Source organism: Podarcis bocagei (assembly GCF_964188305.1).
Source record: "Podarcis bocagei genome assembly, chromosome: 8".
Lineage (NCBI taxonomy): Eukaryota > Metazoa > Chordata > Lepidosauria > Squamata > Lacertidae > Podarcis > Podarcis bocagei.
Window position 1 is genome coordinate 8,312,882 of NC_138133.1, and position 20,449 is coordinate 8,333,330.

Here is a 20,449-nt window from a genome sequence, read left to right on the forward strand (position 1 = left end):
AATCCACTGGTTAGGGGGTGCAAATTACTTGCCTTGCCCCGGGTGCTGACAACCCACGCTACGCCACTGGATACATGTACAGGCCAAACAGAAATTCACTGAGTGATATTCAGCTAAGAGTAAACTTGGTGAAATCGTGTTCATTAATTTCAAGTTTTACTCTGGGTAAAATTTAGCTGATTCTATGGAGATGGAGAAGGAAAGGGAAACAGAGGTGGAAAGAACTGCCATTGCTGCATAAGGAGAGGGAAGGGTGCTTGGGATTCAGCAGGGCATAATGGAGGCTTGGAATGGGCACAACAGGGCAAGTTCAAAATGCCGATGCTGTGGGACTAGGCCTCAAGAGGAAGCCAGAAGAGTGAGAGAGGGAGAGATTGAAATTGAAATGCTAAAATTTACCTGTTCCAGAAAGGGAGAAGTAGTAGCTTTCTTTTGGGCTTACATGGTAAAAAGGTAAAGGGACCCCTGACCATTAGGTCCAGTCGTGACCGACTCTGGGGTTGCGGCGCTCATCTCGCTTTATTGGCCAAGGGAGCCGGCATACAGCTTCCGGGTCATGTGGCCAGCATGACTAAGCCACTTCTGGCGAACCAGAGCAGCGCACGGAAACACCGTTTACCTTCCCGCCGGAGTGGTACCTATTTATCCACTTGCACTTTGACATGCTTTCAAACTGCTAGGTTGGCAGGAGCAGGGACCGAGCAACAGGAGCTCACCCCGTCACGGGGATTCGAACCGCTGACCTTCTGATCGGCAAGTCCTAGGCTCTGTGGTTTAACCCACAGCGGCACCCGCGTCCCTTGGGCTTACATGGTACCTGAGAGTTTAAGATAGGACTGGCTATTAGGGTTCTTGGGGAACCTTGGTTCTGATTATGAGTGGCTAGGAAGGTCGTTCTCCTACAAAAGCAGACTGAAAGCTGGGTTCTGCCCAAGCAAAACTCTTTCGGCGTTTTTAATTCTATGCTTGTGATTTCTAGATGTTTTGGTTTTGCACTTAACATTACTTTAGGTGCTTCATTGAAAACATTGTGCATTGTTTTCCTTTGATCTGGTAAGAGTGGTTCTGTTCTTATCTCAACATAAAATGTCTATCAGCTCCTATGAAAAGGATATACATTGGTTACATATTCCATTTTTGATGCATTTATGACAATATTACCTTATAAATTTTTGCTTTCAGATAGAACAACTCTATTAGTGTTGGCGTACTTGCAACGGCAGAATTAATGTAATCCAAGGCCACAGAAAACTGACCCAGTTTGTCAAAGTGCTGTGCAAGGAAGTAGCGAACCCAAAGCAGAGTTGTTGGTGGCTCCTGATCGCCGTTTTCTGCAATGATACATACGTGTCAGCAAATTTGGCAAGAAATCAAAATGCTTACTTATTATTACGTCTGTTTGGTGGTCTACCAGCAGAGCTAAAATAAGGATTAAAGGCTGCCTTTTAGCTACAGTTCGTGAATAATGAAACCTACCATATGGACTGAACAAGTCGCAGGTTTTCAAAGAAGCTTCGTAACCAGTAACAAGCTCTTGGATCGTAGAAACCTATGAAAACATAGTTGCCAAGTTTATTTTAACTTGATATTTTCTTTAAATCACATTGCATTCAGTTTGATATATTATCCAGATACAGCTAACCATGCCAAATGAACAGTGCTAATATTTCTAACTAACTTAAAACAATACTAAAATCTGCATAATACATGATGTTTTGCAAAACAAATAATCTGCACCTAGTTTATTCCCAGAACAAAATTGGAACATGTAAACGCTAGTGGCATCAAACCATTGATCTAATGGTATAACCAACACTGGATATCACCCATTATATCCAAAGCGGTGAGGATCCCTTTCCTTTCTCTTTACAATAAAGGTTAAGTGGTTGCCTATTCCCCCCCCCCCATTGTTTTTAAAACTGTTAACCAATCAGTATCTACTTTTGCTATCAGAGCACAAAAGAGATGGGGTTTCTGTGGGAAAGTGGGTGACGCTACATAAGAACAAACTGCTGGATCCCATCAGCGGGTTGGCCTGGTTCACAAATAACTCCAATCCATGGTCTGTTTAGCCATTCTAATTCAGAAGATTAACCACTGTTTGTTTTCTGGCAACAAGCTACAATGTGAAGCCATGGATACACAGAATCATAGAACGGTAGAGTTGGAAGGGACTGCGATTGTTGATGGATTATTTTAACCATGGCTTGGTGTTCTGTCAGAGCCCAGCATCTCTGCTTAACCATAGTTTGTCTGCCCCAGACTCTTCCAAAGCAACAGAGATATAAAAACCAAGCTTCAGAGAAACAAGATATGATTTGTCTGTGAGATGACTTGTGGCTTATTGAACAACACATGGTTAAAGCAACCATGGCTTAGTGTTATATACTAAAGCAGCCTCCATCTAGCCCAGCATTATGTTTACCCCAATTGCTAACCAGAGACCTGTGAGAAATCCATAGCTTAATGGCCCATTTTGTGTTTGAATTTATACAGATCAAGCGGGATGAGCAACCAAGTGTTGAAGAGTGGAATGCTTCTGTTTGGGGTCCCTATAAACCAGCAACACTTCATTTCCCCCTCCCAGTTTTCTGTTCTCTCCCCTCACCTGGAAACAGACACTTAAAAGAGTGCTCACTCCCCACTGGAATGTTTTTGGTCACCCACTCCTTAAGGTTACTTTTTTTATTAAAGTTTTATTTTCAGATTTCTACAAACATTGGGTCTCCCCTGAACCTGCTGACACCTCCCCCTGGAGTGTGGACAACGCCATTCTGGCAACATAAGGATCAGCACACAATTAGTATATTGGATAATGTGAGTGTTCATTTTCAGTGATGAAGCTAATCATCACAGAATGCCCATAACCATTCCAATTGCTGTGTTGAAAGTCTGCCTTACACCATCTCAGAAATTCACCTGACGGGGTGAGGGTCTGCTCATTTCAAAGTATCCGCATTTCAGATACTGGTTTGGATTCAGCAAGCACAGTTTGGTGTAGGTGAACCTCAAAACAAGAAATCTCGTGGACAAGTGCATCACCCTGGTATCTGCAAGACTCATGAATGAAAGAGAAGCCTCCACAGAAACAGAGGTTGGTCACAAGGACATGGGATAGTATAGCACAACCCTACTGAATCAAACTAAAAGGTCTTCCCTGCTGTGCTAGGGAAAACCTCACACTCTATCCAAACGCATGCATTTAATTCTGCTGGTGTGCGATGTGCTAAAGGGTCCACCTGCCATGAAGCAAGGGGGGAACGTGGCTCATTTTGCATTCTGATTTGATATAAATAAGTAGCCAAGCCCTTTCTCCATAGGTCCCTACACAATATGCCTCCTCATTCTCATTCTCTCTCTCTCTCTCTCTCTCACACACACACAGGAGAAAAATACCATAACTCATTTCACTGAGGATTGTGCATCCTTGCTAAGGGAACGCTCAATGAAACACTCAAAAGAGCACTGATAAGCTTGTTTTTGCTTTGCTTTTTAGAACATGATCCTCTTTTCTGCTTCAACAGCCTACGCGGTTAATCTAGTGCTCAAGGGGTGAAATGGAGATTGACAACTGAAGACTGAATCAATCATTGTTAACAGGATCAGAGATCACAGGTTTATCTTTTCGAGGTATGTCCCTTGTTATCTCTGACAAATTAGACAGACCCCCTGAAAAATACAGTGACACAGTGAACAGCTCAAGATCAAGAAGGTGCACTGGAAACAACCTGAATTTTTGTTTGTGGATGACAACTTATCCCATAAGAGTCACCTCTGAATCCTTGATTATGTAAACAAGCTCTGGCGGGACTCCACTGATTTCATTTAGCACTTGGCACAGGAGCAGTGACTCAAGTATGGCCCCGTTCACAAGTGCACCTAGCATGGTATAATCCTCTCCTGCAGGGAAGCACATGGGAATATTGTAACCAGAGGGGAAAGGCCCATCTTGTGACTCTAGGGCTGATAGTCTGAGCTGGCAGGACCGGAAGGGAGTGAGGATTCAAAGGAAGGCAAGGGGGAGAGGTACCAAGCAAAATTAAGCAGATGTTAAGGAGCCACCCAAGCTGCATGCGTGGACTCCGTAAGGTGGAAAAAGTGAACTTTGGCTCCTCCTGGCCCCAGTAGCTTTTTCTCAATCCGTGAGGTTTGCCAGAGAGGTTAGAGGGATGGATTCCCAAGCTAGGCCTGGCAAGGAGGAACACTGAGGAGCTCCTCCTAGCTAGGGTATACATAGCTGCCAAACAGGCAAGGAAAAGTGAAACGTTACAGATCCCTGGTATGTCCCAAACAACCCCTTACTCTTCTCAAGTTCTAGTTTCCCTTTCTGCAAGTCTCACTATATTCACTTCAGTTCCCGTTTTCTCGCTGTCCCTTCTTCCTCTTTGCTATTTTCTTTCCTTCTTCCTCCGTCTTCATTTTCTCCATTGCTGCTTTCTTCACTCATCTCTTCCCCATTTCGTACCCTCTGTCCTATTTTTCTGCTGCTGCCTCGCCCACCCCACAGCCAACAGTTGTTTGGCCTTCACAACCCAAATGCGGCTTGTGCTGGCTGCAAAGTGAGCAACTTTGCAGACCAGCCCCCTTACTTCCACAGTAACTCTCTGTCCTGCCCAGTCTATCTGAACACACTCGTGGAAATTTCATTTTCTTTCTTTCTCTTTCTTTCTTTCTTTCTTTCTTTCTTTCTTCTGATTCCTCCCATTTGTGTGGCTGTGGTGCTGTTTTTGCTATAAAAACGATGATTCCTCCTGAAGACTGGAAGCAGAAGGTGGGATACAGGGTGAAATCTCACTATGCTAAAGATTCTGCCTGTGCAAACGTTTCATCCTGTCAGACAGAATGATTTTCTCCCTCTGTTCTGGCTGTGGAAGAGACTCTCTTTCTTCTGCAGCTACCACAGCTTTCCTCAGGCTCCCATTATTTCCTATCAGGCACAAAGCCAGCCTTCCTACAAGGGCAAAAGAAAAGTCTTCCGGGGGAGTCAGCCTACCTTCCTGAGTACACTTTCTGAGACTTCTGCTGTTTCTTCCAGCCAGTCATTCCCTCATGCATTATTTCCTCACAGCCTCTCCATGTTTTAAGTTACTCAAAGAGGACACATGATGTTGAGCTTCAATGGAATCAACACACCTGCAACACATTTGACGTAGACCTTGATGTTGACTTATTTTACAGTCCTCCCTTCGTATTTCACTCTGAAGGATTGACTGCTAGAATTCTGAAGAGTGTCTGTGAAGCTTTTTTGCGACTGATACAATGAGCAGGATTATCAGGAAGACTCTCACAGAAAAAAGTGTTCTCGCCATGCTTGAGGTTGCAGAGCACAGCACCTGCTCTCCTATCCACTTAAATCTCCCTTTGTGTAGAGATTTCCAAAAGGGATACATGACAAATCTGAAGAAACATGAATCGCATAGGCTGTTTATGTTGGCCAGATTTAACATGTTTCCCTTGGTGGTAGTGAGAGGAAGATACTTAGCTATCCCAGAATCAGAGCGTCTCTGTAAATGCAGAAAACAGGAACCCGATACTCTAGAGCATATATTCTTTTCCTGTGATTTTGGCAGTCATGCCAGAAAACAATTATTTGAGGCCCTAAAATTGAATAGACAGATTTTTACACAACCAACTGTTCAGGACCTGCTGGCGGACAGCGATGACCAAATTACTTTAATAGCGGCCGAATTTTCAAATGCTGTCCATGAAGAGAGAATGGGTCATGATAAAGAGACTTAGTGATTTTTAATGGTAGGTGATGTTGCTGTGTTGTATTATATTATCTATGTACATCGATTTATTTCCTGGAGTTAAGAATAGGTCTGGGATAAATTGTGTTCGCTGAGCCCGTATTTTATACAGTCTGTATATGATGTTTGTTTGTTAATGTGTGGTGTGCTATGCCTAATAAAGGATTTTGAATTTGAATTTGACAATGAGCAGGAAATCAATGCTATGCACAGCCCTCCTCCTCCAAGATGCGGCTTTCTAACTGATGCAAGGGCCAAGGAAGGGGCAGACTCATAAGACGAGGAAGCAGTCCTTCAGATGCTGCAGCCCTAGGGTAATTGCAGTAACCCAACCTGGAGATGCAGACATCTCCAGTGGCACAACTTACAAAGTTGCTGAAAGACAACGGGGCTATGGGAATCCATGAGCAAGGCAGATAGAATAGCACCCATCTGCACAAACAACTACACAATGTATTTTATGTTATAAACATACTCCAGGGAACACAACCTGTTCCATTTTCTACAGGTGACCGCCACTCACAAGCGGAAAAGACTTGCAGTATGGGAATTTCCCTCCTACTTCCAAACCAAAGTGGATGGCGCTGCAGGGCTGCACCGCTTACCTGACCGCCCTCTGGCCAACCTGCTGCCACATCCTGAGATGGAGAGGGGAGACATGGCAGTCAGGTCAGCACATGGTTAATGCATCACCAGCACCTGAGTGCCTCTGCCACTACACTGACCTTGCCCCTCCTCCAGGTGTGCAGCAGTAACTTATCTGGAGGGAGGTCAGGTATGTGGTGATGCCTTATGCTCTCTACTGCTCCAAAAAGCTATGCCTGAGGGTTGGGAGATTTTGCAGGGCAGATTTCTGTGTGTGTATGAGCAAGAAAAGGGGAAATCCTACTGCGCAAATTATGTCTGTCTGCGCACTAGACACTGCTCTATGTGTAAATTATGAAATGGAAAAAAGAGCCTCTGCTCTTACAGCTAAGGTTTTGCATCTATCTGGGAACAAAATCGCCACCTAAAATTCTTTGAAAACACTTTTCACAAAACAAACATTAATCCTCTATTTTTATATCTTATTGTGTCAAGATGACAAGGCCAAACCCCACAAAATATCCATCAACTTCAACTTTCCAAACCCATCTTCAATTTAAAAGCCATGCAGCTGACTTCTTCCAAGGTCCTGATCAACTGCTGTCTATATAGATAAATGTCCACTCAGAAAACAGGATAGCTTCCTAAAGACAGTACAATAAATCAACGGCAGCTCCTTATTTTGGCATAAATATCCTACTTTAGGAATTCCCATTCATAACAATGTGTACACACCACACAACAGGTGGCTTTCTGAGTCCCATCTTCCAAAAGAGTCAGGAAGTCATGGCTTCCCTGACTATTTAACAGCCAGCCATTTCACCTGAAGATGAAGAGTGATATTAACTAATGTTAATGTTACTGTAAGAATAACAGGAGTATTTACCTTTAAGTTGTATTTTTATACACCCACCCCCACCCTGCTGAAGTTTTTTTTTAATATACGGCTACTGAAATTGTGAAAATGTTTTTAAAATAACCTTTAAACTGTTATTGCATGACACTACCCACATATTTAAGTTAACATTAGAGATTATGTTATAGTTTATGTTAAAAGACATAATTCCACAAAGAGTTATTAAATGCATTAGACAATATTTTCTTTCCGTTTTTATATCATTTTTTCTACTGAAAATGAAGACTTCAGAATCATTTTATTGTCTTTTGTACTATTCCTTCACTATGAGGACATGGATTGGAAATATATAAAGTCTTAAAGTTTAGAAAATCATAACGGCATGTCAACAATGTGTGAGCAACAGAAACTGCATCTAGATCTCTAGGCTGCAATTCTATGCACATTTCGCAAGTAGGCACCTTTTGGCTTCAATAGAATATACTTCCAAGTAAGCAAGTAAAATAGAAAATTGTAGCAGGGTAGATAAACAAGACTATAGCAAGTTTTATGTGAAATCAAATTTTCAGGTGGTTATGGCAGATGAATGAAATTTAAACACAGATTTACATAGATTCAGTTCTCCCTTGCTTAGATCCCAGGCTTCCTCTTACCAGGAAATTTTGCTTTGTTCCAACAAACCATGATCAATAAGCCAAGTACAAACTTGGCCACAGACCATGATTTGTTGGGAGTGAAACAACCCATGATCCCTGCTTCAGGCATAAGTCAAGGGTCACAGCTTGTTTCCTCCCACCCAGCGAGAGTGGGAAGGAGTGAAATACTCTTCTTATTAATAATCTTAACCATTTACTACAGTTTACCATGGCATGAGAAATGGAAAGGAAAAGTGACTGTAACTGGTAAATTATCCTTAAGACACACAAAGCTGTATGAAAACTGAATAAATTGGAGTTTTACCTTTTCTTTACTGTAATACAAAGATTTCAAAGTGGTAAACAAGGGTGGGCAGCCTTTACTGAAGTTAACCCGCAGGAATTTATCCATTAGTTCTCTAAATTTTTCACCTAGAAACAAAATTGCATTGGTATAAAAATATTTATAAAAAAAAGAAACAAAATTGCATTGGGTTATATTCTTATTACTTAGTGTTGCACTACTGATTTCGGCTCATGTTATAGTTTTTATAAATTTTATATTAAAACCTGAAAGATGCTGGTAAGAACAGTGATCTACTTGTAATTTGAAATTAAAAAGTTTTTCTGCTTTGACAGAAATACTTGTACCTGGTCTTTTTTTGAGCAAATTTGAATGTTTTGAATAATTTTTCTAATTTGCATAATTTATACACAAATTCAGCCTTTTCAGCCTGCCAGGATACTGGGTTGCTGCTGTTGTTGTTTTAAAAAAACACACATAGCACATTCTTTAACTGAACCTATGACATATCCAAGGAGTTCAGTGAATGCAGAATGATGTTTTAACGACGGAGTCGTTAAAAAATGACTTAAGGAAGATATCTGAACCCTTACAATTAGTGGCCGTTACTGCTGTTTGTAACAGCAATAAAGGGTGAGTATGCTATGCTAATACAGGAAGCATCTGAATGTGTGTACATTAGAAAGAAAGAAAGAAAGTCAGCTGTTTTGTGACCAGCATGTGACAGAACCATCTGACAGGGCCAAATGGTGGCTCTGTGCTAATGGACATGCTTCCACTAGCTCAAGCACTTTCACCAATCCTTTACGATGTGGTGCAGCCTTCTGTGCTGAATCCCGTCCTGTTCTGTATCTTTCAACCCACAGCAGCAATGTTTTGGGGGGACACAGCAGGTTGCAATGAAAAGAGGGGATTCCTGTCTTGCTCTAGTACAGTGGTACCTCGGATTACAGATGCTTCAGGTTACAGACTCCGCTAACCCAGAAATAGTACCTCGGGTGGCGCAGCGGCAGCAGGAGGCCCCATTAGCTAAAGTGGTGCTTCAGGTTAAGAACAGTTTCAGGTTAAGAGCAGACCTCCAGAACGAATTAAGTTCTTAACCCGAGGTACCACTGTACTTGTGCTAAGCACACAATTTTGCCTTCCACACAGAAAAATCTCCTTTGCCTTTTGTATTGGCAGTTATTGGCCTGTCACCCTAAGCCAAGCTCCGGGGGGGGGGGGGGCGGGAATCGCAGTTGCTCTGCTCTTTCACAGTCGTTCTGCTGCAGCGCCGAGTTCCACAATGTTTTGACTTTGCATGCTGCTGGTATGTGGGGCCAACGGTTTAGTTCTAAAGGTACTAAAGAAATATGCAATGTTACCTGTGACAAAGTTTAAAGGTAATCTTCTAGGTGAAACCGCTCTTGGATGTTGCTTGCTGATTTCTTCATACATTTCTAGTCTCTCATCTAAAGAGCCTATTGGTAGATAATAAATGTACAGTTTGAGTTTTTGTATGTTATAAGCATCTGGTTTAAATCACAAGTGTGCCTATATGCAATATGGAAAACTACACTAGTAGGAATTTTATCTTGTTCTCTTCAACAGAAGCCCTTGGTGAACGTCTCAAACTGCATTTTTTTATATAGAACAGGTTGAAAAGCAGTTTTCAGTATGATGAAAGAGAACAGCTGATGAAAGAAAGATAGAAATATACTATGTGTGTGTGTGCGTGCGGATGCATTTAAAGAAACCAAACAATTTTGTGGTGCAACCATGTTGCAAAATATTTCAACAATGTCAAAAGTCAAACTGGAGTACATAAATCCTCAGTTCTGAAATCACATGTTGGAGCTTCAGAACTTACCATGGGGGAGGAAGCAATTCTATGAGCACATTTAAAAAGTAGCATTGTTATAAAGGTTAAAATATAATCTTTAAAAGGCTGCCATCCTTTGACTGTGCTTAACTCCATTGAAGCCGTTGAGTGTAAATAGCAGTAAATGGATGCATAGCATTGAAATTTCATTATAAATGTTGTAATGTAATAGTTATGCATAGTGCAGTGAAGCACATTTAAGAGTAAATTTAGTAATTATAGGTAGTTCTTCCATTTGTATACCATCATTTCTCTGGCAGCATTTTTCCAAGGACAGTATTTTGAGCTATACTTCTGATGCAGCTCAGTTGGTACAGCACGAGACTCTTAATCTCAGGGTGATGGGTTTCTGTACACTGAAGTAGCTTAAAAAAACAAGTAGCTAAAAAGCTGTAAGCTTATCACTTCAGTAAGGGACATAGCCATTTAGCTCACTCTTTAGGCTCCTCCATATGAAGCAGTCCCTGATAATGATTTATGGTTTTAAGTAGATAAAAGACTGGAAATTATGCTGGATAATGAAATTCAAATACACATCTTCTTTCCAAGGTCTAGGGTTCCAAGAGTTCCGATTTCTGAACTTAACAAGACACCAATTGCTTAATAAAAAAAAGTGCAAACCAAGTTTATAACTACAACACTTACGTGGCTGTAGAGCTTTCTCCAAGCCTTCATAGTAACACCAATTTTCTGCATTCCGGTCAATAAGCTCTTTATAGACTTCAGAAGCTTCTTTCAATCTTCCCAACTTCAACAACATTTCTCCTAAAGTAGTAATAAAATCGCAAACCAGATTTAGTTAAGGGAAACAGCCTACAGGTGGAAGGTGAAGTCTTCAACTCTGGAAGCCTGAAAGAGCCAGTTAGCCACAGTGATGATGACACTGACCGACTACTCTGCAGAAAGCTGCTCAGAAACTGTGCGGCAGCAACATCCCGCATCTGCCCCGATCATAATACTCTCCCACATCAGTTTCTACCCAGCATGGGCAGTGCTGATGTGATATGGAATGAGCATTCTGATTAGGATAATGAGATAGGTCTTGCTGCGTCTGTTCAGCGCTGCCCTGAGTCACCCAGCGACTTACTGTAATGATTTCATGGTAAGTTCCGGCACCTGTTTTTCTTGAAAACAAGAACTGCTTAAGAGGTTTTCTTGCCATCAAGAGGTAAATAAATTTTGTTAGATAAATTTAAAAAACACAAAAGGATGGTGGTGGTGCTCAGCTTGCCTTTCAAGCTCACCAGGCAGTTTGGTGAAGAAGAAGAGTTTGGATTTGATATCCCGCTTTATCACTATCCTAAGGAGTCTCAAAGCGGCTAACATTCTCCTTTCCCTTCCTCCCCCACAACAAACACTCTGTGAGGTGAGTGGGGCTGAGAGACTTCAGAGAAGTGTGACTGGCCCAAGGTCACCCAGCAGCTGCATGAGGAGGAGCAGGGAATCAAACCCGGTTCACCAGATTACGAATCTACCGCTCTTAACCACTACACCACGCTGGCTCTCTACACCATGTTGGCTCTCAGGTGACAGCCTGCTGTGGGAGCCCTCGCGGTGATGGAATGGGAGCCCTGGGCATGATGAAGCAGACAGGGATGGGTGCTATAGGGTATCTTTTTAATCTAGAGTAGCCTTTCTTTTAAACTGTTTGAACATTTCAGACAAATGTTTATGGACTGGCATGTGTCTGCACAGTGTGTGCAAGCATGTCTGTGTGATGTTTATATTACGCACACAGAGTCCCCCCAAAAACACTTAATGACAAGGGGGAAACGTGATCTTCCTCTAGGTTTAATGGTCCACAGCTCCCTAGACTGAACCACCTCACAGACCAAGATTCACGTGAAGGAATATTTTAAGCATGTGAAAAGGAAAAAAAGTATTACCTTTTATTTCATCTATCATGAGCTTGTCACATATTTGCCTCTCGTAAGTTTCTATGTGTTCCAGAGATTCTTGAAACAGATCTGCCTCTCTCATAACTTGATTCTGGTACAGTATTAATTCACTATATTCATAGTCTATTTTATTAGGAGGGATCTGGAAAATAACAGAAGAGTTAACATTTCATCTGCCCCAGAAGACTAACTTCACAAAAGTTCTTTTTTGGTTTGGTTAATAAAGGGACACTGGATAGTTGAATTAGAACTTGGAAATGAACAGTCATTTAAAAGAATTCTTGCCTTGAAAAATGACAAAGCAATAAGTTGATCTCCTCAATTATCCTCTCAACTATTGACATTTATATTTGCTTCTTTTCTTAGGATACATTTTTTACTCTGGTATCAAAGTACATCTATACTGTACTATTCATACTTCATGCATACACGCTTTCCAATTTTAAAAAGAGATGCAGCAAGAGGAGAAACAAGTCTCCTGCTGCCATGCATTATAAATGGGGGACCTGTATTTTGAACCCAGGTATATAAAACCCCAAAACAAAGTATTTTGATAGCGTTATCCCTCACTGAAGTACCAAAAATGCCACAATGTTCCAGGTTCATATTATTCCAGAGGTTAAAAAAAAAAAGCATTTACAGTGGCACCTCAGTTCTCGAACATAATCCGTTCCGGAAGTTTGTTTGACTCCCGAAACCGTTCAAAAATCAAGGCGCGTCTTCCAATTGGCTGCAGGAGCTTCCTGCACTCAGTCGGAAGCCATGGAAGCAACGTCGAACATTTGGCTTCCGAAAAACATTCAGAAACCGGAACACTTCCAGGTTTGCAGCATTCGGGAGCCGATTTGTACAGGAGCCAAGCCGTTCCGAGTACCAAGGTACCACTGTATATGATTCAGGAAGTGAATAATTCCACCCACCAGCATAAATTATAAACAGATGCTTTGAACTGAATTTGTGTGCTACCTGACAACACCATTTGTCAATTCTTCATGATATCGTGGCTTAATGGTTTCCATTTAAATTTAGATTCTTCACAGAAAAGTCTTATTTCAAATTGACAACAAAATTATTAGAGGGACCTGTAGAGATCAAATTTGATCCACCCAACAAGAATGACAGCTTTACAGACAACTCACAATACTCTTCTGGTATTCCACCAAGGACAAAGCACAAAGACTTGCGTATGTTGAACCGCCTGTGTGCGTTGCCCGTGGCATCCTAATTTTTAATTTCAGGTGTATAATGTATCACAATCTCTGGTACTTGATTAGCTTATCATTCCACTAACATAACTGAGGCTATAAGGAATTTGATACTGACTGTACAATAAATGGAAACATTTCATAAAACTATGGTACATCTTCTTTGCTTTATGTCCCAAAGTTGTAATTCTTTCGAACAATGGATAGAAAAACAGAAAATAAGTAATCATTCTGACTACAGTACACTTACTCAGATTCTTAACTGTGTACAATAATTGACATTTTTAAAAGATCTTACCTGCTGAGTTTTTCTAAACTCTTCCAGTAATTTTAAGGCCATATCATAATCTTTTAGCAAATGATATGCAATTGCATATCCAATCCAAGAAGCCCGCTGCGTGGGCCGCAGCTGCAGCAGCTGATACCTGGTCTCCTTTAAAGAGATAATGAATATAAATATAATCTACCAAATAATTAATTTTGCCATTCTTAACCAACAGTGCAAAAGGATTCTGTTTAATGAAAAAAAGGATGAAGACTTAACAGCAAAGAAAACTAGAAAAGCTCAGCTGGACTTCTTATTAAATACTTATAACTGCAGCCCAACCTCTGACCTTAACTATGTTTACTAGCAAGTAAATTCACAATTTGCCACTGCCACTGCCACTCCTCCAGAATTAAAGAATAGTGTTGCAAGTAGCAATGGAAGGTACTACATCAAGAACGGTTTTCCATTTTGCCGTGTGCTACAATTTTGTAAAGCCCCCCCCCCCCGCAATTGTTCTGTACAATGGTGGTTTTGAACATGGCAAATAAATCATATCCCCATAAGATGGTGCCCAGATAACATTGGCATGTCCATTTCCCCAACCCGATTAAACTCAAATGCTCCTCTCAACTCTAGTAAATATTCAGAGAGCACTTTGCAAGTTTTCGGTTAAGCTCAACACAAAAACCGGAGGAATTACTTACTCTGTAGCCTTCAAGATCCCTCATTTGGATCTGCAACAGTGAGAGATCTCTCAGGATTTGTAGATTGTCTTTATCTAATTTCAGAGCATTTCGATAGCACTTAATAGCTTCATCATATTTCTTATCAGAGCGCTGCAGGAGTCCATAAACATGCCAACCTAACAGAGTTAAGGAAATGCACTGGTTTTGGGGGTGGGGGGATGGGGAGTTGAAGACAAATGTTTATAGTCCTGAAAGGATTCATAAATGAGTGTTATTCATTTATCTCAACTTAAGAGCATGAGCTAAGACAAATTATAACGAAGGATTTTTATGTTAGCCATAGGAGTGATTTCAAATACAGTGGTGCCCCGCAAGACGAACGCCTCGCGAGACGAAAAACTCGCAAAACGAAAGGTTTTTTCGTTTTCGAGTTGCCTCGCAAGACGAATTTCCCTATGGGCTTGCTTTGCAAAACGAAGCTTGCCCCGGGGACAGCGGGTCTTCTCTTTTGAAGCAAGGGGCTGGGGGGAGATAGCGATCTCCCTGCAGCCCCTTGCTGCAAAAGACGTCCGGGGGCAGCGGGAAGCGAAGCGCTTCTTCCCCACTTCCCCCGGACGTCTTTTGCAGCAAGGGGCTGCGGGGAGATCGCTTCTCCCGGTGCTCCGAAGCCGGGCGGGGGGCAGGGGACACCTCCCGCCGCCGCGGGGACACCTTTTGAAGGCAGGCGGGGGGGAGCAAAGACTTTCGCCCCCCGCCCGCCTTCAGAAGAGGTCCAGGACCTCTTCTGAAGGCTGGCGGGCGGCAAAAGTCTTTGTCCCCCCTGCCTGCCTTCCCAGGGGCTTTTAAATCACCCCGGACAGCGGAGAAGTCCTCCGCTGTCCGGGGCGATTTTAAAATGCCGCCCGCCAGCATTTTAAGATCGCCCGGACAGCGGAGAAGTCCTCCGCTGTCCCGGGGTTTTTTAAAATGCTGGGGGTGGGAAGAAAAGCCCTTGTCCCCCCCCCCCCAGCCTTCAGAAGAGGTCCGGGGACAGACTGTCCCCGGACCTGGTCTGAAGGCAGTTTCCCTAGGAACGCATTAATTGATTTTCAATGCATTCCTATGGGAAACCGTGCATCGCAAGACGAAAAAACCGCAAGACGAAGAGATTTGCGGAACGAATTAATTTCGTCTTGCGAGGCACCACTGTACAAAATACAACGCAGGAGTTAGCAATATGATGTGGCATTTAATAGCACTTTGATGTGAACGATGTTTCTGCGCAGGCATTCAGCATTAATGGTATAGTTGTGCATCTGCCAGTTAAATGTTAAATTGCCATTTTATCATAGCACTTCAAATTGTGGAGAAGTTCCTTGGGTTAAAGAAGTCCAAAGTGCTCAGTTGTCTGGGAATCAAGACATCCTGGCACCTAGAAAACTGAAGTATTTCCCAATCCTAGTGAGAGCTTATTCCTCATGAAAAATCTTCCATAATACAGTGGTGATGTAACTCTTCTGGACACTGCTAGACAAAGGTCCAGATGAACTGGAGCCCAAAGGTAAAGATAAGGTTTTGCTCCCATGCCAAGTTTGTATATGACTAAGCCATCGGATACTCTGGTGCCATAAGCCAAGGGAGGAGGAAATCATGTGCTATTAGGTATTCTTCATTTTCACAAAATAGCCTATTACTTGTTTAGACCATGAGGCTGAGGTGATGTATGGACAAAACATATTATTTTCCTTAAAATTATTTTGATTGTTTTTGCTACCTGCCTTTCTGCAGAATGGCTCAAATTCAAGGAGGCTAAGCAGCTGAGAAGATGAAGCAGCTGCATGTCAGAAGGACAGAAGCATGATATGAAGGAAGTTCTTGACAACTGCTCTGTGAACAGAAAGCCAGGAGAAGGCCAAGCAGGCCAGAGGAGACGCCAGGAGCCTGGCCCCTCCTGCTCCAGCTGGAAGGTTTTCTCTGCCACAGAGTCATTGATTGCCATGGGCCCTGGGGGAAGGACCCCCCCTCCCTGGTTTAGTAATCCGGGCGTGTTTTAATAGGCACTGATGTTGTTTGCAAGTTCCTTTGACAGATTTGTACCCTCAAAAGTTGGCTGTAGGTCAGGGGAGGGAAGTCCCTATGGGCAGATCCAGAACTGGCCCGGGCTCTGCAAACCATGTGAGCAGGTGGGTGGCTTCAACCACCTTTCCATCCCCTGACGTTACGGGATGTCAAGTAATTCAAAGTTCAAGAAGCATCTGTAAAGGAAGAATCAGAAGCATGCTTTGCGGGTGCTCAGAATTCTTCCTTTATTTGAGGCCTGGACTTTCCTGTGCCCAGTGCCATATATTGTTACATCAGGCCCAGGAAAGACAAAACAGCCTGGGGAGCAAACATCTGAGGCTTAGAGGGCTAACTAGGCCCACAGGCTGGAGATTTCCACCCCTGCTAAAAACAAGCATCACTGGAAAAACCTGCGTTCAAATTCCCACTCCACCATGAAACTCACTGAGTAACCTCAGGCATTGGCTCTTTCAGCCTAATCTATAAGGCTGGTGTCTAGGGCAGGAGTCCACAGGATCCGGCCTGCCAAAACAAAAGGGTCCCCCATCCCTGCAGAAATATAATGGCATAGTAAACATGACATGTTTTGTGCTGACCTGCAGTAAGTACCCAGGAATCCAGTGTTATGACTAATAACCTGCACTTTAGAATTTCCTAAATTTAACAGATTACATATCAAATTAAGTTGTTAGACCAGGAGTGGCTCATCTATGACCCACCAGTTGTTGTGGGACTAGAATTCCCATTATCCCTGATGGTTGGCAGGGAGTTGGAGCCCCAACAATATCTAGATGGTCACAGGTTAGCCACAGGTATGTTAGACAATATCTAATGGCCTAATCTATACATTTCAATATAAAACGCTCAAATCTGTTACATAGCAAAGTATCCACTGGATAATAATTGGGAGAGGGGTAGAGAAAGAGGATTTCAGAGCTATTAGGAAAAATTGAAATTGGTGTACTATTTGAAAGGATACACACATGACTTTTTACATCATTACGAAGGCCTTTGCGAACAAATGCATATGCTTCTTCTTTCTTCCCTAAACAATTCAAGGTCAGTCCTTTCATAGCCAAAGTTTCTGTAAGAAATATTTTATAATGTAAGAATCAAGTTTAAGCAACACACGTGTGATAAGTTTCACCGTCCCCATCTAATAATAATAATAATCCAAGCGCCTCTTGGGAATACATGGATGCAAACACAGGTATGGATTCTCACCATCCCACACATCCACAAAGCTTCTCATTCACTATTTTGTGGGGTGGGGCAGCTAAGTCTAGAGCCCACAGAAGAATGTGTACATCATCCTGCTCTTGCTCTGCAGAATGGAAGGAGAAAACCCTGCCCCACTCCCCAAACAAAGCAGCTCTGAATCAGAGTAAATCAAAGTGAAATTATTCAAGCTTAACTCAATAATAACCTATGACCAACAACTATCATGGAACATGCATTCATTTTCAGAAACCAGAGAGTTCTGGTCTCTACACCTTCAGAACAGGGTGGTAGGAGAAAGTGTAACAGTTCAGGATAGCAGGCTAGCAGGCTGCAGCGTTTTCTGCTATTGCACACCCCCACTTCAAAAAACGCTGCTGCATGCCAGCCAGTCGTCCGATCACGGGAGATTTCTTGTCGTTTTATTCTGAATTGTTTTATTTGATGTTTTAATGTGCTTTAAACTGCTTTGAGATTTTTCTTTAAAATATAAATTGGTATAGAAAAGGAATAATAAGAAATGTCACTGCAAGAAAAGGCACTAGACAGTCTGTTGTGGCAAACGTAACCTAGGTTTAAGGTGCCATTTGGCACTAAGAAAAGGCTTGTTTTAAATTATTTCAAGATACTTGAAGTTTAAAATTTATCATTCTAAATGACGTAAAACAAACACTCTGAATATCTGCTGGGTAAACATCCTTTAAGACAGGGACGTCCAATCCAAAGAGATTGTGATCTACTCAGAGAATAAAAAACGAAGTGATCTACCCCTTCTGGGGGGAGCGGGGGTTCAGGGGTCAAAGTTGTTGAGCTCTTTTTAGGGAGGGGATACAAAAATGTTGAGCTTTAATAAAGGAAAAAGGGGAAAACTCCGTCTTCCGTTCTAGCGATAATATGTAAATTGAGGATGGGGCAAGCTGGATGCTCTTTTGCCACCGGAAAGGAAAAGGAACCCGCGATTGACCAAAACCACCCAGGGATCGACCACTAGATCACGATCAACCTGTTGGACACCCCTGCTTTAAGAAAATGAATAAATTAAAATAATGCACTTACCTCCATGCTCAGCAAACTTTGGATTGGAAAGGATCATCTTACAGAATTTGAGTCCATTTTTGTACTGTTTTTGTTCATAACATTTCTAGGAAGGGGAAAAAAATAAGATTAGGTTACACCTATCTTAAAAAGTAATCTCTTACTTAACTTAATATCACAATCCATTAGCTTCTTCAGTGGCACTTAAAATCACTGACAAGATTGCCTTTTAATGAGATCTCTGAGGGTCAAACTATATAACACAATCAAATATATGCAGGGAAATTGACAGTAATTTTCAAAAATTAAAAACAGCAGTGGGAGAGAATAGTTCTTAACTTTTTTCCTTTGCCTTCCCTGCCATCTCCCCTTGCTAAATGCCTCCTGGTGTCCAATAAGAGTTTTGACAGGCAAACTGGGCCATACAAGTTATAGTTAAGCAATGATTTTATGTGAACAATAAAAGTTCTCACTCTGCTCTTCCCCTGCTCCTGCCATACCTCTGGGCAACAAGTCAGTAGTCTGGCTTGCTGTGATGTTCAAACCAGGAGCTGTGGTTTATTTCCTCCAAACAAACCACCAGCAGAATGCAAAGAACAAACCTTTGTTACCACTCATGGTTTGCTTAGAGGGAAACAAACCACAAATCCAGCTTCAGGAACCACAAGCTGGACTCTGGCTTGCTGCTTGGTGATGCAGCAGCAGGAGTGGGGAAGGAGTGAACTTCTCAGTAGCTTGAACCAGTGTACAGTACATCCAAATTAAACAAGTCTGTTTTCAGCTATGCAATATGCGAACCAGGCCTGTGTGTCTCTGTGTGCACATTTAGCACGCCCAAGTCAGAAAAGAGTTGGCTTAATTTGCTTTCCAACAGCAACTGTCTGTTGAATTTAAATTTTCCTATGTTCTTGTTAGAAATGCCATCAAACCCAGTGGGGCTTACTTCTGAGTAAGCCTCCATAGACTTGGAGTTTCTAAGTTGCGGAAATCATGGTGAGATTTGTAGCAGGGTGGTTTTTATTCCAGACTGTTTGCCTCTAGGTCTACCAATCATCTTTGCTCTGGCTCTGCCCACCAATGTTATGCACCTCCCAGCAGATTATCCCCCTAAGTGAAAAAAGTTACCCACACCTACACAAACTAACTCCACATCTCCCCATTTTCCCAGTAAAATACAGTATTAAAACCAAGCAGTTTTACAAAGGTTGGAATCTGACAGATTAAAAAAAAACAAAAAACTTTTTGACTGCTCATATATAATCAAACACTGCCCACATGTTTAACATGGTAATTTATTAGTACACAAAAGGGGGGGGGTGTCAATTACAAAAAATGAGTGTCTTTTAGAAGACTCCAGAAGCATTTCAAAACACCATGTGGAGGCCCCTTCACCCCATACCTACTGATTTATTATTGTCTTGGTGCCTGGGTCATCCAGTACATTGTGATGACTGGTTTTGTATGCTTCCTTTTGAAGCTTGTGTAGAGATGCTGAAGTGACAGAACACTGACTGCTAGGGTATATCTACCGCTTCATGGGGAAGGAAAGCTGCAAGGACCCAGGGTGCCTGTTTCTAAAGGAAGGTTGTGGGCACAGGTGACCCTAACTCCTCCTAAGTTGGGGAAGCAGAAGAGGAGCTGACATGCATGGTTAGCATGCAGAATGCAAGTTGGCTTCTGAACACAACCCACTCCCCCAAAACGACTGAAAGGGTTTTGTACGTTTGGGGCTTCAGGGGGAGCTAAGAACAGAGGCTGGGGACCTGATTTAAAATGAGGCTGAGGAGGTGAAAAAGTTGCTGAAGTGCAGCATGATCCTAAGCTGTCCCAGTCTCGTTTGATTCAGAACTTATTCCCACTGGAGCGAGTTTAAGGGATGCAGCTTTTCAGGGTGTTCAATGGGAAACGAGCCTCGCTGTGTCTAATGCAGCTTTACTGGACAGCATAATCCTATTGCATACTCATTTAAAATTAAACCCTGTTGTGTTCATGGGGTTGTGGAGTTGGAGGCGGTCCTTTGCAAACAGTTATGACCATAACTTGGGTGGCTTTCGAAGAGGGCTCAACCCCACTCATGGAGGAAGAAGGGGCTCTCTGGGCTACCAGCC

General features: G+C 42.3%; 1 protein-coding gene across 2 annotated transcripts in view; it reads right to left on the reverse strand.

Annotated features, from left to right (window-relative positions):
- The window catches only part of NAA16 (N-alpha-acetyltransferase 16, NatA auxiliary subunit), a 46,073-nt gene that overhangs the window by 24,594 nt on the left and 1,030 nt on the right, over window positions 1–20,449 (reverse strand). The window contains exons 2-11 of one of the 2 annotated variants that reach the window (XM_081206251.1): window positions 18,363–18,447; window positions 17,068–17,172; window positions 14,067–14,224; window positions 13,393–13,527; window positions 11,878–12,031; window positions 10,637–10,756; window positions 9,495–9,590; window positions 8,152–8,258; window positions 1,477–1,549; window positions 1,162–1,331 (exon numbers count right to left, since the gene is read on the reverse strand). In XM_081206251.1, coding sequence (XP_081062377.1) covers window positions 1,162–1,331; window positions 1,477–1,549; window positions 8,152–8,258; window positions 9,495–9,590; window positions 10,637–10,756; window positions 11,878–12,031; window positions 13,393–13,527; window positions 14,067–14,224; window positions 17,068–17,172; window positions 18,363–18,447 — 1,203 coding nt within the window. Of the gene's footprint in view, window positions 1–1,161; window positions 1,332–1,476; window positions 1,550–6,796; window positions 7,159–8,151; window positions 8,259–9,494; window positions 9,591–10,636; window positions 10,757–11,877; window positions 12,032–13,392; window positions 13,528–14,066; window positions 14,225–17,067; window positions 17,173–18,362; window positions 18,448–20,449 lie in introns of those variants that run through there. The other variant, XM_081206252.1, reaches the window with a different exon arrangement.